Raw genomic sequence first — 22,828 nt, 5'->3', positions numbered from 1 at the left:
TTATATTATTTTATTTTTATATATATATATATATATATATATATATATATAAATAAATAAATAAATAAAACTGGATACTATACATATAGCATTTGTGAGCCCCGCTTCTCCCCATTATTTGTCCGAGCCGCTAATTGCTACCTGAATACTTTTATACTTTGAACATTATTACTCATTTCTGTTTGGATCATTTTAATATTTTATTATAGTATTATTAAAGCAGATTCTCTATTTCTTCAAAAACCACACAGTACTGTAAGTGTCTTAGCTTGCATAGCTATGTGGTGAGTTGTATATAAGGGAACCATTCCTGCTTGAATTTCATTAGATTTCTGGTGCGTATATATACAGTAAGTTTTTCCATTGCTGCATATTCTTCAATTTTAGTCTTCCAATCCTGTACTGATGGCCAGTCCCCCCCCCCCAATGTTGTGCCGATTGATTATTGCCACTGTCAGCATGTATCTTCATAAATTATGATACCTTTCATTTATGTTCTCTGGGATCATACCTAATAAAAATATTTGTGGTTTTAATTCAAATTTTATTTTTAAGAAATTACTGAATGCTTTGGTACATTTCTTTCCAGTACTTTTGAGGTTTTTTAGATAGCCACCACATATGATAAAATGTTCCTTCTTTGTTGTGACATTTCCAACATCATTTATCATTTCAGAAGGTCATGGCACTACAAAGATTGAAAATCCCTCCTCTAGGGTTTATTTCTTAACTAAGGTGTAATATCTTCATAGAGCAGGTAGCATCTGTGTTTACATAACTACTTTAACAAGGCTCTAAGTGCAGGTCTTTGATAGATGATGAAATTATCTATCTTATTGCACTTGGGAGGACTGGATATGTTGGCCTTTGAGGTGGATCCTGCGGTGGTGGTTGAGGTTAATTTGCTTTGTCATTTGCATGAGGTGGCTGCAGTATGCAAAGTATATACCAATGGATCCACAGTTGAAACTGGGGGTTAGGGATGCAAATCTGAGACTGAAGGTTAAAAACAGACAAATTAATGAGTCAATAAGAGGGGAAGCTGGAATCTGCAGCCTGGACGCTGATAAGATCAACTGTATTTTGGACAAGGAGTCAGGGTTTCCATTAGCATAACAGCTTTGACACGTGTTCACCCTTTCCGCAGCCCCCCTGCATCTTATTTCCTGAATCTGCAGCTCACCTTGCTGGGATTTTAGTTTTGCCGGCCTCCTAGCTTGATCCTGCATTCTGGTAATCCTGCTGAGTTTGCATGCAATGCTTTCAGGAATTCTGCATGAGACCCTTGTGCCTCAAGTTATGCATCTCTGGAATAGTTGCCTAAGTTGATAGAACATTGAACATCTGTTTAATGTCTTCTACTAGAAGAATACAGCTCTAGATCAGAGAGCAAATCAGACTGGGGAATGGAGGAGAGATGGACACAAGATAAAAGTGGAGGTTTCATCATGGGACATAAACTGCAATTAATCATACTTTATTTTCCAGAAAGTTCAGGAATTCAGTACTTAACCAAATGGCAGAATGTACATCTTTGTAAAAGGAGAAAACAGAGGGTTTTCTTCATTGAAGTAGTGACCAGAATCTGGTGCTATCTCTGATCAATTTAGAAACCCCAGAACAAGATAAAAATTCCATTCCATTTCTACATCTTAGTTGGCTCCTCCTGTCCTTCCTTTAATCTTTTCTAATATTCTACTAGCTATAAACTGTAAAATAATAGAACCTTTGGTGCCTAGGCTGAGCCAGATGAATTTGTTAAGTTAATGTGCTGTAAAGAATTAAAAAATATTTTGGTATTTAATAAACCATAGTTTACTGAGATATACATCAGCCAGTGTCCTCCCCTCCTTTTCCTCTCCACGCTAGAAATAGAAAATCAAGTATTTTTATATTTTTCTTTTCATCTTATTCCATCTGAACTGAGTCACTTGCAGATTTAAAAATATACCAAGTTTGATAGCCATCATCTTGGGCAATATTTGACTCAAGCCTAAGTTGGAGTTTACAGTTACTTTGCTGATTACACTGGACTGCATATAGAACAGACTGCTAGGTTTTAGCCCAGCTGATACCAAAGGAAATGAGGTTAAATTGTGGTTAACTTGTCCCAATTATTTTCATGAAACCAAAGTGAAACTATGTCTGGATTCAACCAGCTGCTCCTAAGGATTTTTTTAAACTCCAGGAGTATATGGGTCTTCAATTGCCATGTAAATCTTGTGATAGAAGATTTTATATAAATACATACAAATATATTTAATATTCAATATTTATACGCATATATAATTTCTTATATTTAGTACTGAAACATTTAGACTTTCATTAAGGGTTTTCTGAATCCTGTTTTATTCTTTTCTTCAAGTTTGTAAGCTTGGAGGCCCTTTTCACTAACCTTGATGAGAAGCTGTCCCCATAGAAACAAGATAAGGTGCACGTTCCAAGGGTAGTTTTTTTCCTAGGGAAAAGTTAATAGTCAAGGGACAGAAGGAAGGCAGGCCGGCCAGCTGGCCGTTATATGAAATGATGCTGAGGTGAGGTATGAGTAACTGAGTTAGGCAGTGTTTCTCAACCTTGGCCACTTTAAGCTGTGTGGATTTCAACTCCCAGAATTCCCCAGCCAGCATGGCTGGCTGGGGAATTCTGGGAATTGAAGTCCACACTTAAAACGGCCAAGGTTGAGAAGCACTGGAGTAAGAGGTGCTATTCTACAGGAGGGGCTGAATGGAATGTATATAATGTGCTGTAGGGGGAGGGTCCTGCGCAGCTTCCTGTCATCACTTTTGGATGAAGAATAAAGAACTTAATTCATGCAACTGCCTGTTGTCTCTTTGATCCCGGCTCAGAAACGAACTTGATAAGAAATAAAATTCTAACATTTGCACTTAAACTATTTGTTGCACTGGAGTTTTCAGAGATTCTCAGTTGTCAACTATGTATCAGACTTGTGATTTAGACCTAATTTGGAGAAACTCAAATACTCATACCATCTCAAATGCACATATTATTCAAACCAGTAAATGACTTAAGAGATTTTCTTTTAAAAAGCAGTACAAAAGTGGTTTTGAAGTATTTAATAACTAGCATTTTATGCAGCTTCACAACTAGTATGTGTTTGAAGAGAAGTGTAAGAGAAAATGCACAAACAATGTATATATTAATTATACTAAAATTAATATATCCTGTAGGCAAACAGCATGGAAAAGAAGGGATGAGGTATAACCATTAGGTACATATTACCATTGAACAATTTAGCAGTAGTGATTACATTTTATGATTACATGTTATTTTTCCTTTTCAAAGTATCCCTATTTTTCATAAGAAAAGAGTTTTGGGAAGCATGTTTTTAATCCATCATACAGTTATCCTCTGCAAGATACGCCAATTCTGATTATACATAAGATCTGTGAAATAGGACATTATGTCTCATCTGAATAGTGAGTAGGGCAAGTGTTTTGAAAGGCACCTGAATATTATGCATGTTTACTTATAGGATCAACCCTTATTAATAAATTAGGGTGCATTACATAGAATTTAGTTTTCCCAGACTGAATGTAGTCAGTTGGGATCATCCACATTTCACTGAGCTAGAATTCTTTGGACATGCAGAATTGTGGTATGAACAAGAATTCTTGGACTTGTAGAAAGGCAAGATCCCTTTCCAAATCCTATCCACACTATGTCACCACTATTTCTATATCGTAAAATGACTTTGTGCGTCAAGCGGAATTCGGACCTCATATGCCAGCTGTCTTCTGTTAGTGGAGAACCATATCAGCTTGGAGACCTTGTGCAGCATAACAAATCAAATGTCTCCAGGGCAGTGGTGTTTTTAAGCTACCACCTTACACACACAAATTTGTTATTTATTTATAAATCAAATGTATACGCCACCCATCTCACTATCAGTGACTCTAGGTGGCTCACAAGTAAAAAACATAAAAACATTTAAAAACTACAGAACACATTAAAAGACTACAGACAAAGTTAAAAGATGGAGAGAGCATCCTCAAGGCGCCAGCCATCTCCAATGTTGGGAGCCCCCATTGGATCCCCAAGCTAGGTGGCAGAGCCAGGTCTTAAGGCTATTCCAGAAGGTCAGAAGACTGGGGGCCAATCTCACCTCGGGGGGCAAGATATTCCACAGGGCGGGGGTGATGGCAGAAAAGGTTCTCCTCCTAGACACCGCCAGTTGAAATTCTCTAACCAATGGGGTCTGCAACATGCCCTTCCTCCCGGACCGGGTGGGACAGGCCAATGTAAGCAGGGTGAGGCAGTTCCTCAGGTAACCTGGGGTCATGCCGTAAATGGCTTTAAAGGTCATAACCAACATCTTGAATTGGACCCAGAAGCAAACAGGCACCCAATGCGGTTCACGCAGCAGAGGTGTTACATGCACAACCCTAGGGTTGCCCAAAACTGCCTGTGCCACTGCATTCTGTACCAGCTGCAGCTTCCAGATACTTCTCAAGGGTAGCCCCACGTAGAGTGCATTGTAATAGTCCATGTGGGAGAAGCCCAGGGCATGAGTGACCAAGTGGTTATGCAATCAAGAGAGATTTCTAAATATAACATACTGTATATGGCTCTTTAAAACCTTTCTTTTATTAGTATTTAGAAGGAAAAGTAGTGATATCCTTTCCAAAGAATCCCCATTATCCAAAAGCACTGGGACTTCTGGGCTAAGTGGTTTTTTTTTTTTCAGTGAGAAAAATCCACCTTCCTAACCCTATGAAATGAGAAATGAACAGGAAAACAAAAGCAGGCAGAGGAAAGGTCTTGGCTCAGATTGAATTGATCCTTGCCATTAGTCCAGAAATACTCCCTGTGTAAGAGATCACGAAGCAGACACATTTCACAATTTCCATAACATGTTGCGATGTACAAACTCATTTCCAAAGTAATGTTTGTAAACCTTGCCAGTAAGGGAGCAGTGGCAAACAGACTTTTCCCTTATTCCATGCATTCCCTCAAAAAATACTAAAATGAACAGCAATGAAATACATTACAACTATCCAGCTATTTAGTCTGTTTTCAAGTTCTGGAAGCGGAAAGAATAACTGCCCAGGTGTAAGTAGCCTTCAGTTTTATAAACATGGTTATGTTGGCTGCAGTTTGAAGGATCAAAGAGAGGTCTGGGCCTCAGTGAAAAGTAACCAAATAAAAAATGTTTGGCATCAGAGAAGGACAGGCCTCTAAACAGCCTATCATGCCTCTTTCCATTAGCTTCTGCTAGGAAAACCCTCAGCCTGACATGAACATAGGGACATAAAGACATCCATTTGTCACACAACCTGCAAACCCCTGTCATGCCCATCTAGCTGCACTTTCAGTTTGTGGAGCTCTTCAATCTCTCGGTTGTGGCGCTCTGTTTTGTGGCGGACAAGCGACCGGTAGAAATGGATCGTGAAGACAACAAAGATGATCCCCACAGGAACCATAATTATAGTAGAGATGAGGGCTGCATGCCAGCCTGTATGCTGGCTGCTCTTCTGGATAACAGTATTATCATTTCTCAACACGGAGTCCACTGGCAGAAATTTGATCCAGCATAGGAGAACAACCTCAGCAAGAAAGAGAAGGATGCCCAAAACAGTGGAGAAGCCCCATGCCAACTCTATATAAGGATGCATACGTTCATGGGGAGACTCACTGATGGAGTTCAGGTTGTGGATGTTACTCACTGCTTCCACGTTGGGCAAGATGCAAGTGCTGATAAGTAGAGCAAAGAGATGAACAGCAACTAAAATGGTGGTGCAAGCGCTGAAGGCAATCAGCAGCATTTGGGGATACTGGTACTGCATCTCAAGCTGGACTTCAACCATTGCCACCTGAAAAATAACATGTGAAGAGATGACTATTTGCTTGGCCTGAAAGACCAGGCTGAGGACAGATCATCATGGAGAAAATCTATCTATGTGGTTGCTAAAAGTCAACACCGACTTGATGGTACATAATCAATCAATCAATCAATCAATCAATCAATCAATCAATCAATCTGCTTGGCTCCCTAGTGAACCTAGGTAAGAACAGCCCTGCCAGATCACACCAAGGCATCTCTTAGTTCAGCATTTTGTTTCTCATAGGAGCCAACTAGATGCCTCTGAGGACTTGCAAGCAGGAGATATTCTCTTTCATCACTGCTCACTTGCAGCTGGTATTTGGAGGAATGCTACCCCCCACTCTGAAGTAACCTTGAATCTTCAAAAGTTACAGCTCTTCATACACCTATCCTCCATAAATTGATATGAAGACCCACTGCTAACCCAGGAGAACAATTTGGATGAAAAACAATGTTTAAAAATAAAACTTAGATTTTAAAATCATTTTGGTGATCTAGCAGTGTGACATTGCACAAAACAAGATGTTCACAGCAGGGAGAGGGGGAGGGGCAAGTGGTAAAATGTGCATGATGACACTGTCACATTTTATGTACTTGCAAATACATAATGGTGGCATTTGTGCAATGATGTCACTTAACTGCCTACATGCTGTTATTTTGGCATCACTGAGATTTTCTGAAGATGTCACTGTTACAAAATACATGGGATTCCATTCCGTTACAATGTCTATGGGCTTAGCTGGTGTTCTAAAAAGAGATCAAATTAATACAGGGTACAGCATGTTTATATCAAGGGTGACTATCTGAAATCTCCATTCCCAAATACAAAATACATATTATTATGTATTCCAAGAAGGAATTGCAACATATGTTGAACTGTTGAATGCTTCTACTGAGTACTTCAGCTAGTGGGCAGCCAGCCAAATCTTTAAGATATTAAATTAAAATGTGTGTACCTATATGTAACTGTCCTGCTCTCAGATTTCCCCCCTCAAATTTACCTAGCTTGAGGGGCCATTCTCCTAGTGTAGAGTAGGCAACCTGATGCCCAGGCTCCTTTTCTGTGTCCCTCAAAGTACTTGGATTGTTGACACTAAAAATTAAAAGTTTCCTTATATGTTGGGATAAGAATTTTTTTCTAAAAAAGTATGCCGATGATTTCTACTTGAAATGTTTTAGCTGGTAAGCACAGGTAAGAATATTTTTGTGGTATTTTAGAGAAAATAATTAGAATAATAAAATACTCAATTTAAAGTGTGCTCCTTTTGCTGTAAATTCACTTCATCACAATTCCATTCATTCATGGTGCTGAACCTTGGTCTTATTTTAGACGTAGGTATTTTCACATGAATAAAACGAGATCTTCAGAGGCTGGATAGCCATCTGTTAAAATGCTTTAGCAGATCCTGCATTGAGCAGGGATTGGAGTAAATTACCTACTCAGGTCTCCTTCAACTCTATTAACCTATCTCCCCTAGATTTCCTGAGCCTAATGCATAGAGGTTTTCAAATCATTCACTTAACATCAGATAAACCATAAAAAGTAAAACTGTAAAATATGTTAACACCACAGCTATGGATTAAAACAAATTTCAGTATAAATGGGTCTATCATTGTTTAAAAAGATGGCATTAAGTGGATGACTTCTCTCCATTTGATTGCCATCCTCCCTCCCACCCTGCCAACATTCTCATGTAATTGGTTTCTTCAATGGAGCTGCATTCTAAACCCATTCAAGATGATGGAGAACAATGGCAGAATTTTTTGCACCTGAGGATTGCATTTTTTTTCTAGTCCAAGTGTGGTAGTGACACAATGATGTCACTGAGCACACTAAATGGTGCAAGCCTGGCCTGCTGGCCTGCCTGCCTCTTCCTCCTTTCCCTTTTTCTCTCCCTCCCTCTCTTTCTTCCTTCCTGCCTGCCTTCCAAATGGTTTTTATTGTATACCATTCAGAGTCACATTTTGTGAGATGGGCAGCCATATAAATATGATCAATAACACACCTATTTTTATCCTTATTTATTTTTTAAAATCAAGAAACTTCCTTTGCTGCTAAATGTTAGTGTTGCGATACCAGAGAGCTTCAGGACTCTGAAGGTTGGGGATGTAGTTTTTAGGTTGCCACTCAGATGTAGCAGGAATCAGGAAAGAGGCATTTAGGCCATCAAGGACAACTTGCTGTATACAGAAACCAAGACAAGTGAATCCAAACAACAATTTTCTAGCCTCTGAACACATGCAGTGAAAGGGAGCTCATTACCTCTTGGCATAAATGATTTCATTTACTCTTGTTGGTAGGAACATTTTTGTAATAGTCAATCAGAATCTGCCTTCCTTTAATTTAAATCTATTACCTGGCGTTCTGCACTCTGAGATGATACAGAATACGCCTAATCTACATCTATGTGACAGTTCTTAAGGTATTTGAAAAGTACCCTTCAGGAAAGCCACTGGAGGTGCTTTAAAAAGATGTCACTGCACATTTTTTGTACTTTTTACCAGAAAGAAAATGGACAAACAGGGTGTGGAAGCATTGGAATGGAGAGGTGCATTATCATTTAAAAATAAGCATTTGCTTATCATAACTCCCCATGCAAGGATTGGCTTTATATGTAGATTGCAAACTCTTTACTGCTCCCTCCGGTTACGTCTGATCCCAGGTCAAGCTTTGTTCCATCTGGCTGTTAGAGAACCCATTGAGGATCCCATGGAATTTCCAATTCAACCATAATAGAAACAGTTCACGGATCTCAAAGACGTGGCAATCAAGCTGCTATAAAGACATACCATGGCAAATCCAGAGAGGAGGGCAGAGGTACGGCTGGAAGCTTTCAACTTGGCTCGGCTCAGGTATAATTTCCTCCAGGAAAGAGCCTGAACGGAGTGATGGTTGGAGGTGACTAGCTCCAGATAACTACGACGGACCCAGTCTCTGTAATCCATGCCCTTGCCAGTGGGCTCAGCACAGCAGGTGGAAGGCGGAGGGTCAACAGGGACATTCAACTCAGAACTCATGATGAAAGTCAAGCTACGGAAATTTTTAAAAATCCAACTGTTAGCCACTGTTTATAAATAAAATATAAGTTAGTGTGATCAAACACCTACACAATAATTTTGGCAACTAAGATTAGTGTTTCTATAATTACTTGATTTATACTAATTTCTATACACACACATATATTCACTGATCACAACTTTTATTCCATGATTAAATAAAAGCATTCATTTAAAGGATTCCCAGTACAACCTGCATAAATGCATTGGTTAATGCATTTTAATTCAGCACAAGCATTTTAGTCACAGGAGGCAGAAGCAAAACTAAAAACTAAAGTAATAGAGAAGGGAAGTATGGGAAAGAGGTCAACTGGAGTGACAATTACAGGATTAAGATTAATATTTAGGAATGAGCCTAGGCTAGCAAGGAAAAGACAATCTTGACACACTGAAACTCCAATCAGTAAAACCAAACTAAAAGAAACTGCTGAAAAAGTGTGATAAAAGGAATACAAATGAACGTGCCCCTGATTAGAGCAAAGCTGACCAATGTTATGATAAGTGTACCATTAAAATTCTGGCACTGTGCAAAATCAACAATATTCTGAAGGAAGACCACCTCTGGTGCATGTAGGAATAGGGAATATTAAATTAAACTGACATCTTCTGAATGCAGCCATTGTGCTCAAAGGTGATTTTCAGTATTTCTCTTTAACAATACTGTAGCATAGTCATTCTTTTACTCTTTGGAGTAAAATTAGTTAAAATTATGGAATAAAAAACTGCATAAAACTATCTAGTTTACAGCTGTTTAAAGCACAGGCCATTGCCCTGGGAAGAAAAATGAAACAGAAAAAAAAGTGACCAAAAGGTAAAATTGCAGAAGTTGGTTGGTAGAAAGTGAAATTATGAAAAAAAAAGCATAAGAATATAGTAATTAGATGAGCCACATAGCACATTTACAAAACAGCATAAAGCACCTAGGAAAAGACTTGAAAAAAATTGGGAAACAAACATTTTTCCAGTTTTCAAGGGATAGGTTCTTTTCCTCTATTTTTTAAAAGAAAAAATGGACTATACAACAATACCTATTACAGGTAGTCTTTGCTTAACAACCACAATAGGGACTGGAAAATTCATCGTTAACTGGGACAGTCATTAAGCAAGGCATCACATGATCGCACCCAATTTTATGACATTTTTTGTGGTGGTCATTAAGCAAATCACATGGTCATTAAGCGAATCACACAGTTCCCCACTGTTTTTGCTTGCTGGAAGCTGGCTGGGAAGGTCGCAAATGGCGATCATATGATTGCAGGGGCATTGCAATAATCATAAGTGTGAGGATCAGTTGTAAGTAGGTTTAAGTGCCATCATAACTTTGAACGGTCACTAAATGAATGGTCGTTAAGCGAGAACTATTTGTACTTTCAACAATGGTTGATATGGCAAAATGCACATTTTGGTCCTTGGTTCCTCCCCACCCTTTTTAGCTTTTTTTCCCAGAAAGTAGTGCTAGTTGAGGCTACTTGATACATAACATTTTGTGTTCGTGTTGTTCAATACAATATTTATTATTTCTTCTGTTTTCAAGTTTAACTTTTGGCCCATCTACTTCTTTTAAACAGGCATAAAGGGTGATACATTTCTTAGTGCTTAGCACCTCGCAGTTTCATTTGCAACAAAAAAAAAGTATTTTAAAGTAAATTTAAACAGTATGTTCATAATTATTGCTTTAAACTACATTTTTCACCATTATGCACCAAATACATTTTTATGGACAAATCAAGTTATACACAATACATTTTGTAAAATAATCATATGACTTCATATTTATAAAAAGTACTTAAAAGTAAACATTATATATATTTCAAGTTTTTCTATCAGCATTTCCTGAAATTTAAATTGTTTGTGTATGTATATGTGTTTGTGAAAGAAAAACCAAATCAACAAAACAAAATGTGAGCCTGAGAAAAAAGAAAAGGATAAAAGATAAACTCTTAGCTTCTCAAGAAACCAAAAATATTTCTAGTTGAAAGAGAGAAAAAAAGCAAAAGTGACAATTTAGAGCAAAACACAAATCCTGTTCAGGTATCCCCAGGTTAAGAACACCTGGGTTACAGATGACCCATAGTTAAGAATGGAGCCTACTGTAGCAAAATTCGAGTTAAATACACAATGGTTCGAGTTTATTACACAACACTACTTATACAGTATTATTCGATAATACTGTTCCAGCTTACATACACATTTGAGTTAAGGACAGATCTTGGGAACAGAACTTGTTCTTAAGCTGGGGACTACCTGAACCTTTTATTTCAGATAATAATCCAACATGAGAAGTGATGATCTTCACTGCCATGAAGGATAGCATGTGGGAGCCAGACAGATCTAGTCCTGGAGGCAGAATCCATTATGAAGTTCTTCCAGGCAAGCTCCATTAAGCTACCCAGTTTGACACAGATCACTTCCACCTGAACTGATCTGAGATGCGTTGTGCCACCACAATGTTGTAGAGTTTCCAAGAAGCTTGGGAAGCTGAGATGATTAACTATTGGCTCAGTTTAGGCTTCACAGGAAACTTTGCAAAGACAGTTTTGTAGTAATTTCTTTGGAGTTCTAGGGTGGGGTATTCCCAACAGCTAAAATTCCTGCCTCCTTCCACCTCCTGCCTGCTGGGATTCCCCCCACCCGCTATGGGCTTGGTGTTTGGCATCATGCCTCCATTCCCCACAATCGCACCAACGGGCAGCATAGTGGCCAGTCGTGGTTTTTAAAATTTGTCCTTCTCCATGAAAAGAAGCTACAGCAGGGACAGGATGGAGCACCAGCTGGTTGCTCCTATTTGTGCCCTCCAGTTGGCCAGCTGGAAGGAACATAGGAAATGGGAAAACTAGCAAAGCGGCTATGAGAATTAGAGGGAAGAAGCCAGTGGCTGTGTGGAAGCATCCTTTGTCTCTTAAACAACATTTTCTGGAGATAACACCCAGAGTTGTCGAGAATCAGGCTGCATACAAGTTTAATAAATAATAATTTAGTCCCCCATTAGGGGGAGATGGTCGGAGATTAAATAAATAAATAAATGAATGAATGAATGAATGAATGAATGAATGAATGAATGAATGAATGAATGAATAAATAAATAAATAAATAAATAACAGAAGAAGAGCCCTGATGCAGCAAATGTGCTTCTAGACTAGTACCCAACTTCCCATAGCAGCTATTCAAATATTCCTGGGAATTCCAAAATCAATTGCTCTCCCACCCTAATGGCGCAACAAACAACTGGTATTCAATCTTTGAATATGGATCAGTTGACCTCTGAGGTCCCTTCCTACTTGATGCTTCTATGATCTATTTAGCTACCATAAGATAAGGTTTATCAATCTCTACCTTGCCCCTCTTTAAAACTTTTTTTTTCCTAAAGGAAAAGATTCCAATATTTTAATTTTTAAAAATTTTCCCTGCGGGCAACCCTCAGATCGTTTGCCCTGCCATTTTATTACATCTGTAGCTCCAATAAACGTTTTGGGAACGTGGAACCCAAACCTGGATCAACCAGCCTTCTGAAGTAATGGGAGATTAGAGTTTTCCCGAGAGTTTAAGGTGAAGTAAGTGAAGCATGTTTTCTTAGCCTGCTTTAGCTCTCGGATCCAGCAATGGTCACGGTGACCAATCTCGCCTAACCCCCCTGGCTATCTTTCATTTCCTCTGACTCTTAGCAGCTGCCTCTTGCTCCATCTCAACCAGACTCATTTTTCTTTTACGATTCTTGAGTCATGCAGAGCAGCCAAACGCCTTCACATTCTGCAAGCGCTTCAGCTAGGAAGGATGTAAACGTGGCTCTGAGCCAAACAACACTGTTGCATAACTTACTCTGAAAACAGAATGTGAGTCTGGAAGGATTCATAAAAAAGGAAAAGAGAGAGCTTATTAAATCCTTAGTTTCATGAGTAAAACTCTCTAGCACTGTTCCTCTTCGCCATTCTACTCCAGCTATGGAAAAGTCGCTTAGCAATATGACACTGGAACAAAGACCATTGATCTCCACCCATGGGGATCCCACACCACTGTGCACTGCTGAATTCTTAAAAATGTGATGTTTGGTCCTAAAAATGTCAGTATTTGACCTATTCAAGGCATGTACTCCATACTCTAAAAGAATAAGACCCCCAGAAAATAGAGGCTGTTAACATTCCTCAGCCATTTCCTAAAAGAGGATGGAAGGAAGCAAAGGGAAGAGAAAAAACTCCTCTTCTCTCTTGCTTGGGAGAATAAAGGCAGAAACCTTTGGGCAACAGCATTTTAGGGAAACAAAACATACAGTAAAAAGGACCCCATTAGGCAAAATAGTTCACAATACAGCAATTATTTACAAGACAGCCTAAGACTTCAGAAACCAGAGAGATGCACTGTGACTGATTTTGCAGAATATGAAAGCATTCCGACGGGCACGTGCAAACAATCCTATTTGCATTCCAGCTTAGAATTTCGAATCTGTCGTTTTTCTTACACAGAGGACACTGTGCAGGGATAACCCTGTACTCAATCACTAACCACTTATACGACCTTAGGCCATTCATTCATTTTTTCAGTTGAAGAAAATTCAAAATACTTCACCCAAATAAATCATCTGGTTGAATACTTTTATACTTTCAAAAATCAATCAAATGGGATGCTGGCAATTTTTGTCTTAGGAAATTTCCATTGATTCCAGTGGATTTCCTTGAAGTTTGTCCACATCTGGATCCAACCCATTAAAAATAAAGACGACAATGTCAACGGCTAACATAAAACAGCTCCTTGAAGCACCCCAAAAGCTGACTTGGACCCAGCCTCACTGCAAGCCACTTTTCACCGGCTGATTTGGAGACAACAGAAGGAATACCTTACTTACCTGCTACACTCCCCAAGCCACTGTTCTGAGTGTGTATCGCACCATTCAAGCTACAAGTGACTGATGTGTTACAGTCGCCTGGCAATTTGCAGAGCTTCAGAGCCCTGTTTCTAAATCATACTAATGCAATGTTTCTCAATCTTGGCAACTTTAAGATGTGTGGACTTCAACTCCCAGAATTCCCCAGCCAGCCATGGGGAGTTGAAGTCCACATGTCTTAAAGTTGCCAAGACTGAGAAACTCTGCTTTATAGCTATGCTAATAAAGCATAGCTTTAATAGATCTATTACACAACTAGATCTATTAAAGACCTAGCAATTGCATTTGCCCAATATATGGCTTAGTTTGGTTAGTTTAGGATTCAAAGTATTGGGCTAATCTGGAAAATTCAGTAGCTCACTGTTAGAATATAACCAGCAGCTGCCAACATCTAACTAAGTCAGAAGCTGATGCACCAGATAGGAAGAAATTGTTCTGGTGCCTAAAAGAAAGCAACAACATACAGGGTAAGCATTTCCAGAAAGATAATTTAACGAACTGGGAACCACTACAGAAATAGACCTGATCCTAATGTATTTGATACTACAGTAGTATCAGTTAAAATGTTGAAGAACAGCCAGGTTCATACAGTAGCGTTTGGTGAACCTCACTTATTTACTTACTTACTTATTTAATTTGTATGCCGCCCATCTCCCCCAATGGGTGACTCTGGGCAGCTCACAATTAAAACCAAAAACCCAAGCCATTAAAAAACAATACCATATAAATAATTAAAATTAATTAATCAATTAAAATCCGACTATAAAATCCGACTATAAAACAACCCTATACATAAATACTAAAAAAAAAAAAATTCAAGATGACGGGAGGGCAAGGTCAATTACCCCACAAGCCACTTCCACTGGTGGGAGCCCCCATCTGGCCCCCAGGCCTTCTGGCATAGCCAGGTTTTCTTGCCTTTCCTGAAGGCCATGAGAGTGGGGGCACACCGCACCTCGGGAGGTAGGTTGTTCCACAGAGCGGGGGCCACTGCAGAAAAGACCCTCTTCCTAGATCCCACCAATCGAAATTCCTTGACTGGTAGGGTCTGCAACATGCCCCTTCTGCTGTACCGAGCAAGGCAGGCTGATATAAACGGGGGAAGACGGCTCCTCAGATAACCTTTTAAAATATTTTTATATTTAAAATATTACACTAGTATGATAATGCTCCAGATTCTGCAATCCAACAATACATGGAATGAGAACTGCCAACTGCATAAACTGGATTCAAAAAAGGGAGAGCATCTGAAAACAAATTGCTAACATCTAATGGGAAAAAGGATATCAATCAATCAATCTACTGTAATTCTGTTTTATTGATTATACTAAGGCTTTTGACCATGTAGATGACAACGAATTGTGCATAGCCCTTAAAAATATGGGCCTACCAGAAGCAGCTCTCTGTTGAAGAAGTTCTTTGATACCAGGAAACAACAGTTAGGACAGAATATGAAGCAACTAAATCATCCAGAATTGATAACGGCATGCATCAAGGTTATACACAGCTTATTTAAGTTATAAGCAGAATACATAATGAAAAATGCTGAAATTGAAATTGGTATTAAAACTACTGGGAGTTCTTCTGGAACTCAAACCTAGCTTAGCCAGCTAGATTTTGAACTGAGAAGATATAAATGAGTAGAACTTTTTGTTCAGAAAATGAATAAAAGATGTATATCTGCATTTGTTTCCACACACCTGAGTCTCAGGATAAAAAAGAATGAATAGCACCAGAACTACTTTCTGGGCTTCAAGGGGATACAGGTAGTCCTCTTTTAGCTACCACAATTGGGACCAACAACATGGTTGTTAAGTGAAGGAGTCACTAAGTGAAACATCATGATTTTACTTCAGCTTTCCTTTGCTTTACAGACTGGTTGCAAAATTACTTTTTCATCACTGTTGTAACTGTGAACGGTTGCTTAACAAGGACTACCTGTACAAGTAATCTCTTCCTTGGTCCCTCATCCCTGCACAGTCAAAATACCAACAAGAAGGGATCTGACAATGAAATATCTCCCACTTTCAGACCACCATCCCTCTGTGCTATAAAAAAATCCAGAGTGTTACCCACCTCTAAGATGTTGAAAAGTGCCAGTAAGAAGTTGATGTTGTAGTTCCACAGAAGGTGATCTGACAAAATAAGAGACTTGAAGGAACTATTACTTGCATTAGGTAAGATATTTTTATTTATTTAATTTACAGTATATGCTACTTTTCTGTTGGAAATGAATACTCAAGGTGGCTTATAATTTTTAATTTCAGAATTGCTAGAGCCCTGCACCTGATAGGTATCTAGGCACCAAGATGTTTGGGACCCTCTTTGCCCAACTATGTAGCAGCAGTATTCATAACAGCATAACACAGTATGCTGTGTTAACATTTTATGGTGGGGACCTCTCAGTTGACAGGAAGCTGTGATGGAATGGAATTATAAAGGCCAGGCTCAGGGAGATAAGCATTTTCTTAGCTCGCTGCATGAGCGTGGGAACTACAAGAGGATGAGACTGGCACCTCCCTGAGGAATTCACACTGTTGTGGCTGGCTGACTTGGGACCTGGGGTTTCAGTCTGGGAAGATTCTTGCTAGAGGTTGTAGCTAATAAACATAGCTAAACTGATTTTGCATTGTCTCTTGGAGTTCCTTGGGCTAGACCTGACAGAAGCCTAGCAAAACAATCTTCATCAGTCTATCACTTTAGGATGCCACTATGCCAACCCAACAAATGCATATATTTGGAGGAGTCAGGTGTTAAGAACAGCCTTCAATTATATTAATAATATTGACTTATCTTTTAGGTTCCTACCTTTAAAGATTATACCAATCACTGACTTACTGTCCTCTTTCAGGAGCAATTCAAAGAATACCAATATAGTCTATCCTAATTCTGGTCTTCCCAGCCCAGGTCCAATCTGCAGCCATAGGACTACATGTTCTTCCCAATACCTTTGGAGGGAGGCCTTTAGAGTCTTTCCAAAATTTAAAATTTTAACATGATTGAAAGGGGAGATTAATAAATACACGGGAAGGAATCTTATTTATTGTATGTAATTGATTTTATATAAATTAAATTTAAGGTCAATTAAATCCAACTATCTCTTTATCCTGGCCTTGCCCACATATTGGAGACAGACTCTTGCACGCATGACTCAGAGGCCAAGTGTGGCCCAAGCAGGTTGTACACTCTTTTAAAGCTACTGCAACTCAGATAATCTAGCTTCTGAGCATGGAATAAATGAACAATCAACTTCAATAACATTGACAAAGTATTCACTCTTGGACCACAATTATATTGAATAGAAATACTCCTTCCCCTCCTGGCCCCTCCCCACCAAGTAGTGATTTTAAATAACCACCTAAACCTTTGGGAGGGAAAAAGAAAAGAAATTGAGAAGCAGACCATTTCTTACTAACTGCTAGAGGACTTGCAACAGCAGCTTACTGAGATCTTGACAATGCCACGTTAGTTTAGGTACATCTCTGGCTTCATGGGCTTTGCCTGGAACAGAGCATTTGCTTTTACCACGAGTCATGCCAGCAAGGCACTCAAGACAGGAAGCATTTCGGGAACACCACAGCACTGATACCAGGTTTGGTCTTAGTTGTCACCTCCCTTTAAAGGCAGAAGGGGAAAGCTTCAGATCTCAGGAGCCTTCCTAGAGGTGTCAAAGGCTCCTGAGCAACAAGCGACAAAGAATGGAAGAAAACATCTTCGTTTCTCAACCTTCCCCAGTCGGGGAATTCTGAGAGTTGGAGTCCATACATCTGAAAGCTGCCGAGGTTGAGAAACACTGTCTCAGACAGAGCTGAGCTGTTATTTCCTCGAAGTAAATTTTCTCTAACACATCTACAATTCGCAGAGTTACTGAAAAGAAGGGAGGGAGAGACTAAAATGTGGCATTTCCCCAGGGACGCTCAATGGATTTCTCATCTGAGAGCATTTACTATCACATGAGACAGGTCTTCCCGCTCTTGTCTTCACACCCACACTGGCCCTAGGAGACTAGCTTCTTTTTTCTCTCAGAGCAACTGTTGGGGGCAATCTTGGTTCCAGACTCTTCCCTTCAACATAAATCCATGTTCCAAGTTAGCCTCTGAGCGTGGGGCAGGGGCTGGGGAGATACCAGGGGATCGTTCTTACCCAGTTGCCTGGGAACAGTTTGATCCTGTTGTTCCTGAGGAAGTGGACAGGATCCTCCAGACTGTGAAGGTCACCACTTGCCATCTGAACTTGTTCCCCTCCTGGCTGGTGAAAGCAGCTTGGGAGGTGACATGGGGTTGGATCCAGGGGATAGTTAATACATCCTTGAGGGAAGGAGTGTTTCCATCTGCCTTTAAAGAGGTGTTGGTGCACCCCCTCCTCAAGAAACCCTACCTAGATCCTACCGTACTGGACAATTTCCATCCAGTCTCCCACCTCCCCTTTTTGAGAAAGGGGTGGCATCACAGCTCCAAAGGATTCTGGAGGAAAGAGATTATCTGGACCCCTTCCAGTCAGGTTTCAGGCCCGGATATGGAATGGAAACAGCATTTGTTGCACTTATGGATGACCTCTGGCGGGAGCAGGATGGTGGAAGTGCAACCACCCTGCTGTCCTTGATATCTCGGCGGCTTTTGATACCATCAACCACGGTATCCTGTTGGGACGACTCAGGGTGGGCGGCACGGTCTTGTGCTGGTTCACCTCCTTTCTTCAGGGCCGGTCCCAGTTGGTGGTGATAGGGAGCGAGGGGTCCCATCCTCGGCCCCTCCTCTGTGGGGTGCTGCAGGGTTCAGTTCTCTCTCCGCTCCTTTTCAACATCTACATGAAACCGCTGGGTGAGATCATCCATCATCATGGGATGAGGTATAATTATACATCTCCACCCCAGGTGAGGTAAGCGATGCCATGACTGCCCTTTTGCGGTGCCTGGAGGCTGTAAGGGTCTGGATGGGGAACGACAGGCTTTGGCTGAACCCTGGTAAGACGGAGTGGCTGTGGGTTAATGGCTCCTCTGTATCCGGGACTTTGTCATCTTTGGTGCTGGATGGGGTAGCACTGCCCCAGACAGACCCAGTGTGTAATTTGGGGGTCCTCCTGGACTCACGCCTCCTGCTTGAAGAGCAGGTGGCAGCCGTGGCCAGGAGGGTCTTTGCACAACTTCAGGTTCTGCATCAGTTACGCCCTTTCCTGGATCAGGATGCCCTTCAGTCACTCATGCCCTGGTCACCTCTCGGCTAGACTGTTGCAATGCGCTCTATGTGGGGGTACCCTTGAAGAGTATCCGGAAGCTACAGCTGGTCCAGAATGCAGCCGCGCAGGCTATTTTTGGAGCCCCGAGAAGGGACCATGTAATGCCGTTTCTCCGCAAGCTGCATTGGGTACCAGTTTGCTTCCGGGTCCAATTCAAGGTGTTGGTTATCACCTTTAAAGCCCTACATGGCATGGGACCAGATTACCTGAGGGACCGCCTCTTCCCCATGATTTCAACCCTTCCCACCTGATCACACAGAGAGGGCATGCTCCGGACCCCCTTGGTAAAAGAGCTCCACCTAGCTGGGTCCAGAAGGCGGGCCTTCTCTGCTGTAGCCCCCGCTCTTTGGAATATCTTGCCCCCAGAGGTGAGATTGGCCTCCTGGACTCTTTCTTTTTTAGTAACTGTTTTATATAGCTTTCAGGTTTTATGTAATTGTATTTTTATTTATTGTTTTAATGAGTTGTAAGCCGCCCAGAGTCCCCCATTAGGGGGAGATGGGCAGGGATAAATTTAATAAATAAATAAATCAGTCTTATTCTAATGTCTTCATGGGATGCTTCACATGTGCAGGATTTTTTTTTCTTTTTGGCACAGTTAATTTATGCAAGGGAGGGTAACTACTCCAGGATTGACATATCTGGACTGCAAACAACTGGATGACCATTAGGTGACCAAGAGGAAGCGATTTCTGCATCACTTTGCCACCATCTAGTGTCCACACTGGTAATTTGTAGCCCCGCACCACTCTACGCAAAGAAATACATATATTCTAATGTCTCACTCCTGAGAATACTCTGGACAGCCAAAAAAGGAAACAAATGGATCATCAACCAAATTAACCCAGAGTTCTCACTCAAGGCACAAATGACCAGGCTCAAATTTTCCTGCTTTGAACACATTATGCAAAGACCCAGTTCTCTGGAAAAGGCTCGAAAGCTGAGAAAGGGGGAAGGAAAAAGAAGAGGATGACCAGCCGCAACTTGGATGGACTCAGTTACAGTGGCGATGAATGTACCATTGGAAGACCTGAAAGACCAGGTTAGGGACAGATCATCGTGGAGAAAATCTATCTATGAGGTCGCTAGAAGCCAGCACTGACATGATGGTGCATAATAAATCAATCTCAAAGACAACATTTTTTTTCTTGCTAGAAATACATCAATCAGGTAAGCTGCTCGCATATAGCTATGAAAATTATTCCATTAGACTGAGGCAAATAAACCACTGCCCAATAGACTCTTTTGTGTTTCCAACTCTCCCTGGTGGAGTTATTGTGATTAATATTACCCTCCGACTTTACCTATCCCTCCCTCTGTTGCAAATTCTTGCATTGGACTCCTTATCTTGTCAATACCAGAGCACTTCTGGGTGGGGCATCTTGCTGGGTGTGAAACACACTGCTTCCATGCAGAGAATAGGGTGTGCCTTACACTTCTCACACAGTTGCATCACCTTGCTTTCAATTTAATGATCAGGCATGCAAGTCTGTACTCACTTGCCTAGGAGTAAATCTCAAAAGGCTGCTTATTTTCCATCTCACTTTTATGCCATCCAAAAGGCAGCAAACAAGAAACAAAATTACACCCCACCCCATCCCCAGAGAGCAAGAGAGAATGTTTAATGCAACATTTACAAACACATACTGAAGTTGAACTGGAAGGCTAGTAACACATACCAAGCAGTGCGGGAAAAACAGCTGGACCTTTCATACACACACACACACACACAACATATACATACACATACAGAGCTAGACCTTTCATACACATACATGCACACACACACACCATACGCACCCCAATCAGAAAATATATTCTTTTCCATTAAAAATAGAGCACCTCTCCTCAATCAGGATTGGATAACCACTCTATAATCTCTCAGGCACATAACTCACCCAATCTATTTTCACATGAATCACCTTTGGGGGTCTGATCCAGCTAAAATAAGATTTCAGAGATTTCAGCAGAGAATGTTTCAGGCACCGAACACTCACCCATTGAAATCCATAGTACTCAAATGGAGCTCACATCTGCATCGTGTCAGGCTGATATTCTGAAACCTTCCAGGCACGCGCGCGTGCACACTCTATACCACCAAGTGAGGGGCTTCAGTTCTTCTGGCTTTCAAAAGGTGCTCACTCCAGACACATCCTGCCACTGGGAACTGCTTCTTTAAGCACATGTGAGGCGCCTGCTCCTTTGCTTCAAAGCCTCGCTCAAAGTACATATTTTGTTAGTGGCCTTCAGCTTGCTCCTTTATTGCAAACGCTGAATATTCCTAACGTTCCCCACCCAATACTGCTTTCTCACTGCCTATTTCAGATAGTAGCCTCTTGGCAGGCATGGACCTCTCCTTTTGCTTATAAAACTCTATAAAGCAATAATGAATATTGCTGGCCCTTAGAAATGACAGAGAGATGTTCACATGTATTTGCATACAATAATGGAACCTCAGAGATTAGATAAACCAAAACAGGAGGCTACAATTTTACAGTAGGCTCTTAGGTGGAAGTAAATGGCAGCGTGTTGGAAATAAGCCATAGCTCTCTGCCACATTCAATCCTACTTCTTCACATAGGGCTGCAGAAGAATTTGGTCTGAATCTTTCAAAAAATATGGTCAATCCAGATAGGCAATACTGGATTGCTGCCCCAAAATACACAGACAAGTCTATATTCTTCTACTCCTACAAACATATATATTTAGATTTCTGGGAACAGAACGGCTGTATTTACATGAAATTATGGAAGGTAAGGGTTGAAAGGGACCTTAGTGATAATCTAGTCCAACCCTCTGTCCAAAGCAGGAATGCACTACTGTAACACTACAGTATAACTTCTTTTGCTAGATCATTTAAAGAGCTACAGCTGCATTTGCGCAATATATTAAGCTTGGTTAGTATTGACTTTTGTTAGGTTCCTTGCGCCTTAGCATCTTGTGCAAATCCAATCTAGTTAATTGTTGTCTTCCACAAACCAAGAAAATGAATTCAGCAGCAGATTAAGAATACTATGAAAATGCCCCTATTGTGGCTGCAATTATTTGAAAAATATTCCCAAAAAGTACAATATGCAGATGTAACATCTATGTTGATCCTTCCAGGCAAGGCAGTTTCTAAAAAAATAATTTGATAGCACTTCATTATCAATTATTATATATTGCATTACACCATAGAGATACGTTGCAGGCCGACCTCCAGTTACAAGCCTACAGTTAAGATTCTACGGCTCCGTTCGCACAACACGGTTCCTGGGTTAACCCTTCCGCACAATACGCGGAACACAAGGGTTCTGGATTCGCAGCACACGCTAAGCCACGAGACAAGAAAGCAGGCTTAATGCTGACCAGGTTATGCATATTGTGCCATCCGCTGAGTCTTTCCTTGAGCCGGTTAAGCGTATCAGCGAACACAACCTCGCCGCGAAGGGGAGGAAGCTCGTCGGAACCCTCCCACGCTTCGCCTCGCTTTTTGCGTTGGGGCGAGCAGAGCCTACCGCCCGCTCTTATCTCTTTATGCATCTATGAATATGCGAATATGCAAACGAGCCCTCCCCCTCCCACAGCCCTCCCGCCGACTTACCCCATGGACGACGGGCGGCGGCGGCGGCGGCGGCGGCGGCGGCAGCTGCAGGAACGCCAGTGCGGTCGCCTGCGGTGCTGCCAAGGCAACGCCAGGGCCTTGCCACGTGACCTCACGATAGTAGCGAGCATGTGACGGAGGGATCCTTCGCCTTTCCTTCTCCTGCCCCTGCAGACTTTCTCCCGCCGAACCGTTCGGGGGAATGAGGTGGCGGGTGGGGCCGCCAAGCCCCTTT

The 22,828-nt window shown here is 41.0% G+C and overlaps 1 protein-coding gene across 1 annotated transcript; it reads right to left on the bottom strand.

The window, feature by feature from the left end:
* Window positions 1–87: 87 nt before the first annotated feature.
* ORAI2 (ORAI calcium release-activated calcium modulator 2) lies at window positions 88–22,670 on the bottom strand. Its single transcript, XM_007421777.4, has 3 exons — window positions 22,594–22,670; window positions 8,633–8,873; window positions 88–5,831 (listed from the first exon to the last, which is right to left on the bottom strand). Exons 1-3 carry the CDS (start codon window positions 22,596–22,598, stop codon window positions 5,286–5,288), a joined length of 792 nt encoding a protein of 263 aa, XP_007421839.2. The 5' UTR covers window positions 22,599–22,670; the 3' UTR covers window positions 88–5,285.
* Between the last annotated feature and the right edge of the window lie 158 nt (window positions 22,671–22,828).

The sequence above is a fragment of the Python bivittatus genome, unplaced genomic scaffold, assembly GCF_059951505.1.
Source record: "Python bivittatus isolate LINGU-HERP-01145 unplaced genomic scaffold, Pbiv_v1 ctg000690_np1212, whole genome shotgun sequence".
Classification (NCBI taxonomy): Eukaryota; Metazoa; Chordata; class Lepidosauria; order Squamata; family Pythonidae; genus Python; species Python bivittatus.
Note: the sequence above shows the minus strand (reverse complement) of the source record. Positions and strands in the feature narration are given on the sequence as shown.

What these genes read in the sequence shown, in the direction of transcription:
- ORAI2 (XM_007421777.4), bottom strand. An exon ending in TCCTCTCTGGATTTGCCATG is followed by an intron (nt 5,832 to 8,632) that starts GTATGTCTTTAT and finishes GTTATTTTTCAG; the next exon opens with GTGGCAATGGTTGAAGTCCA.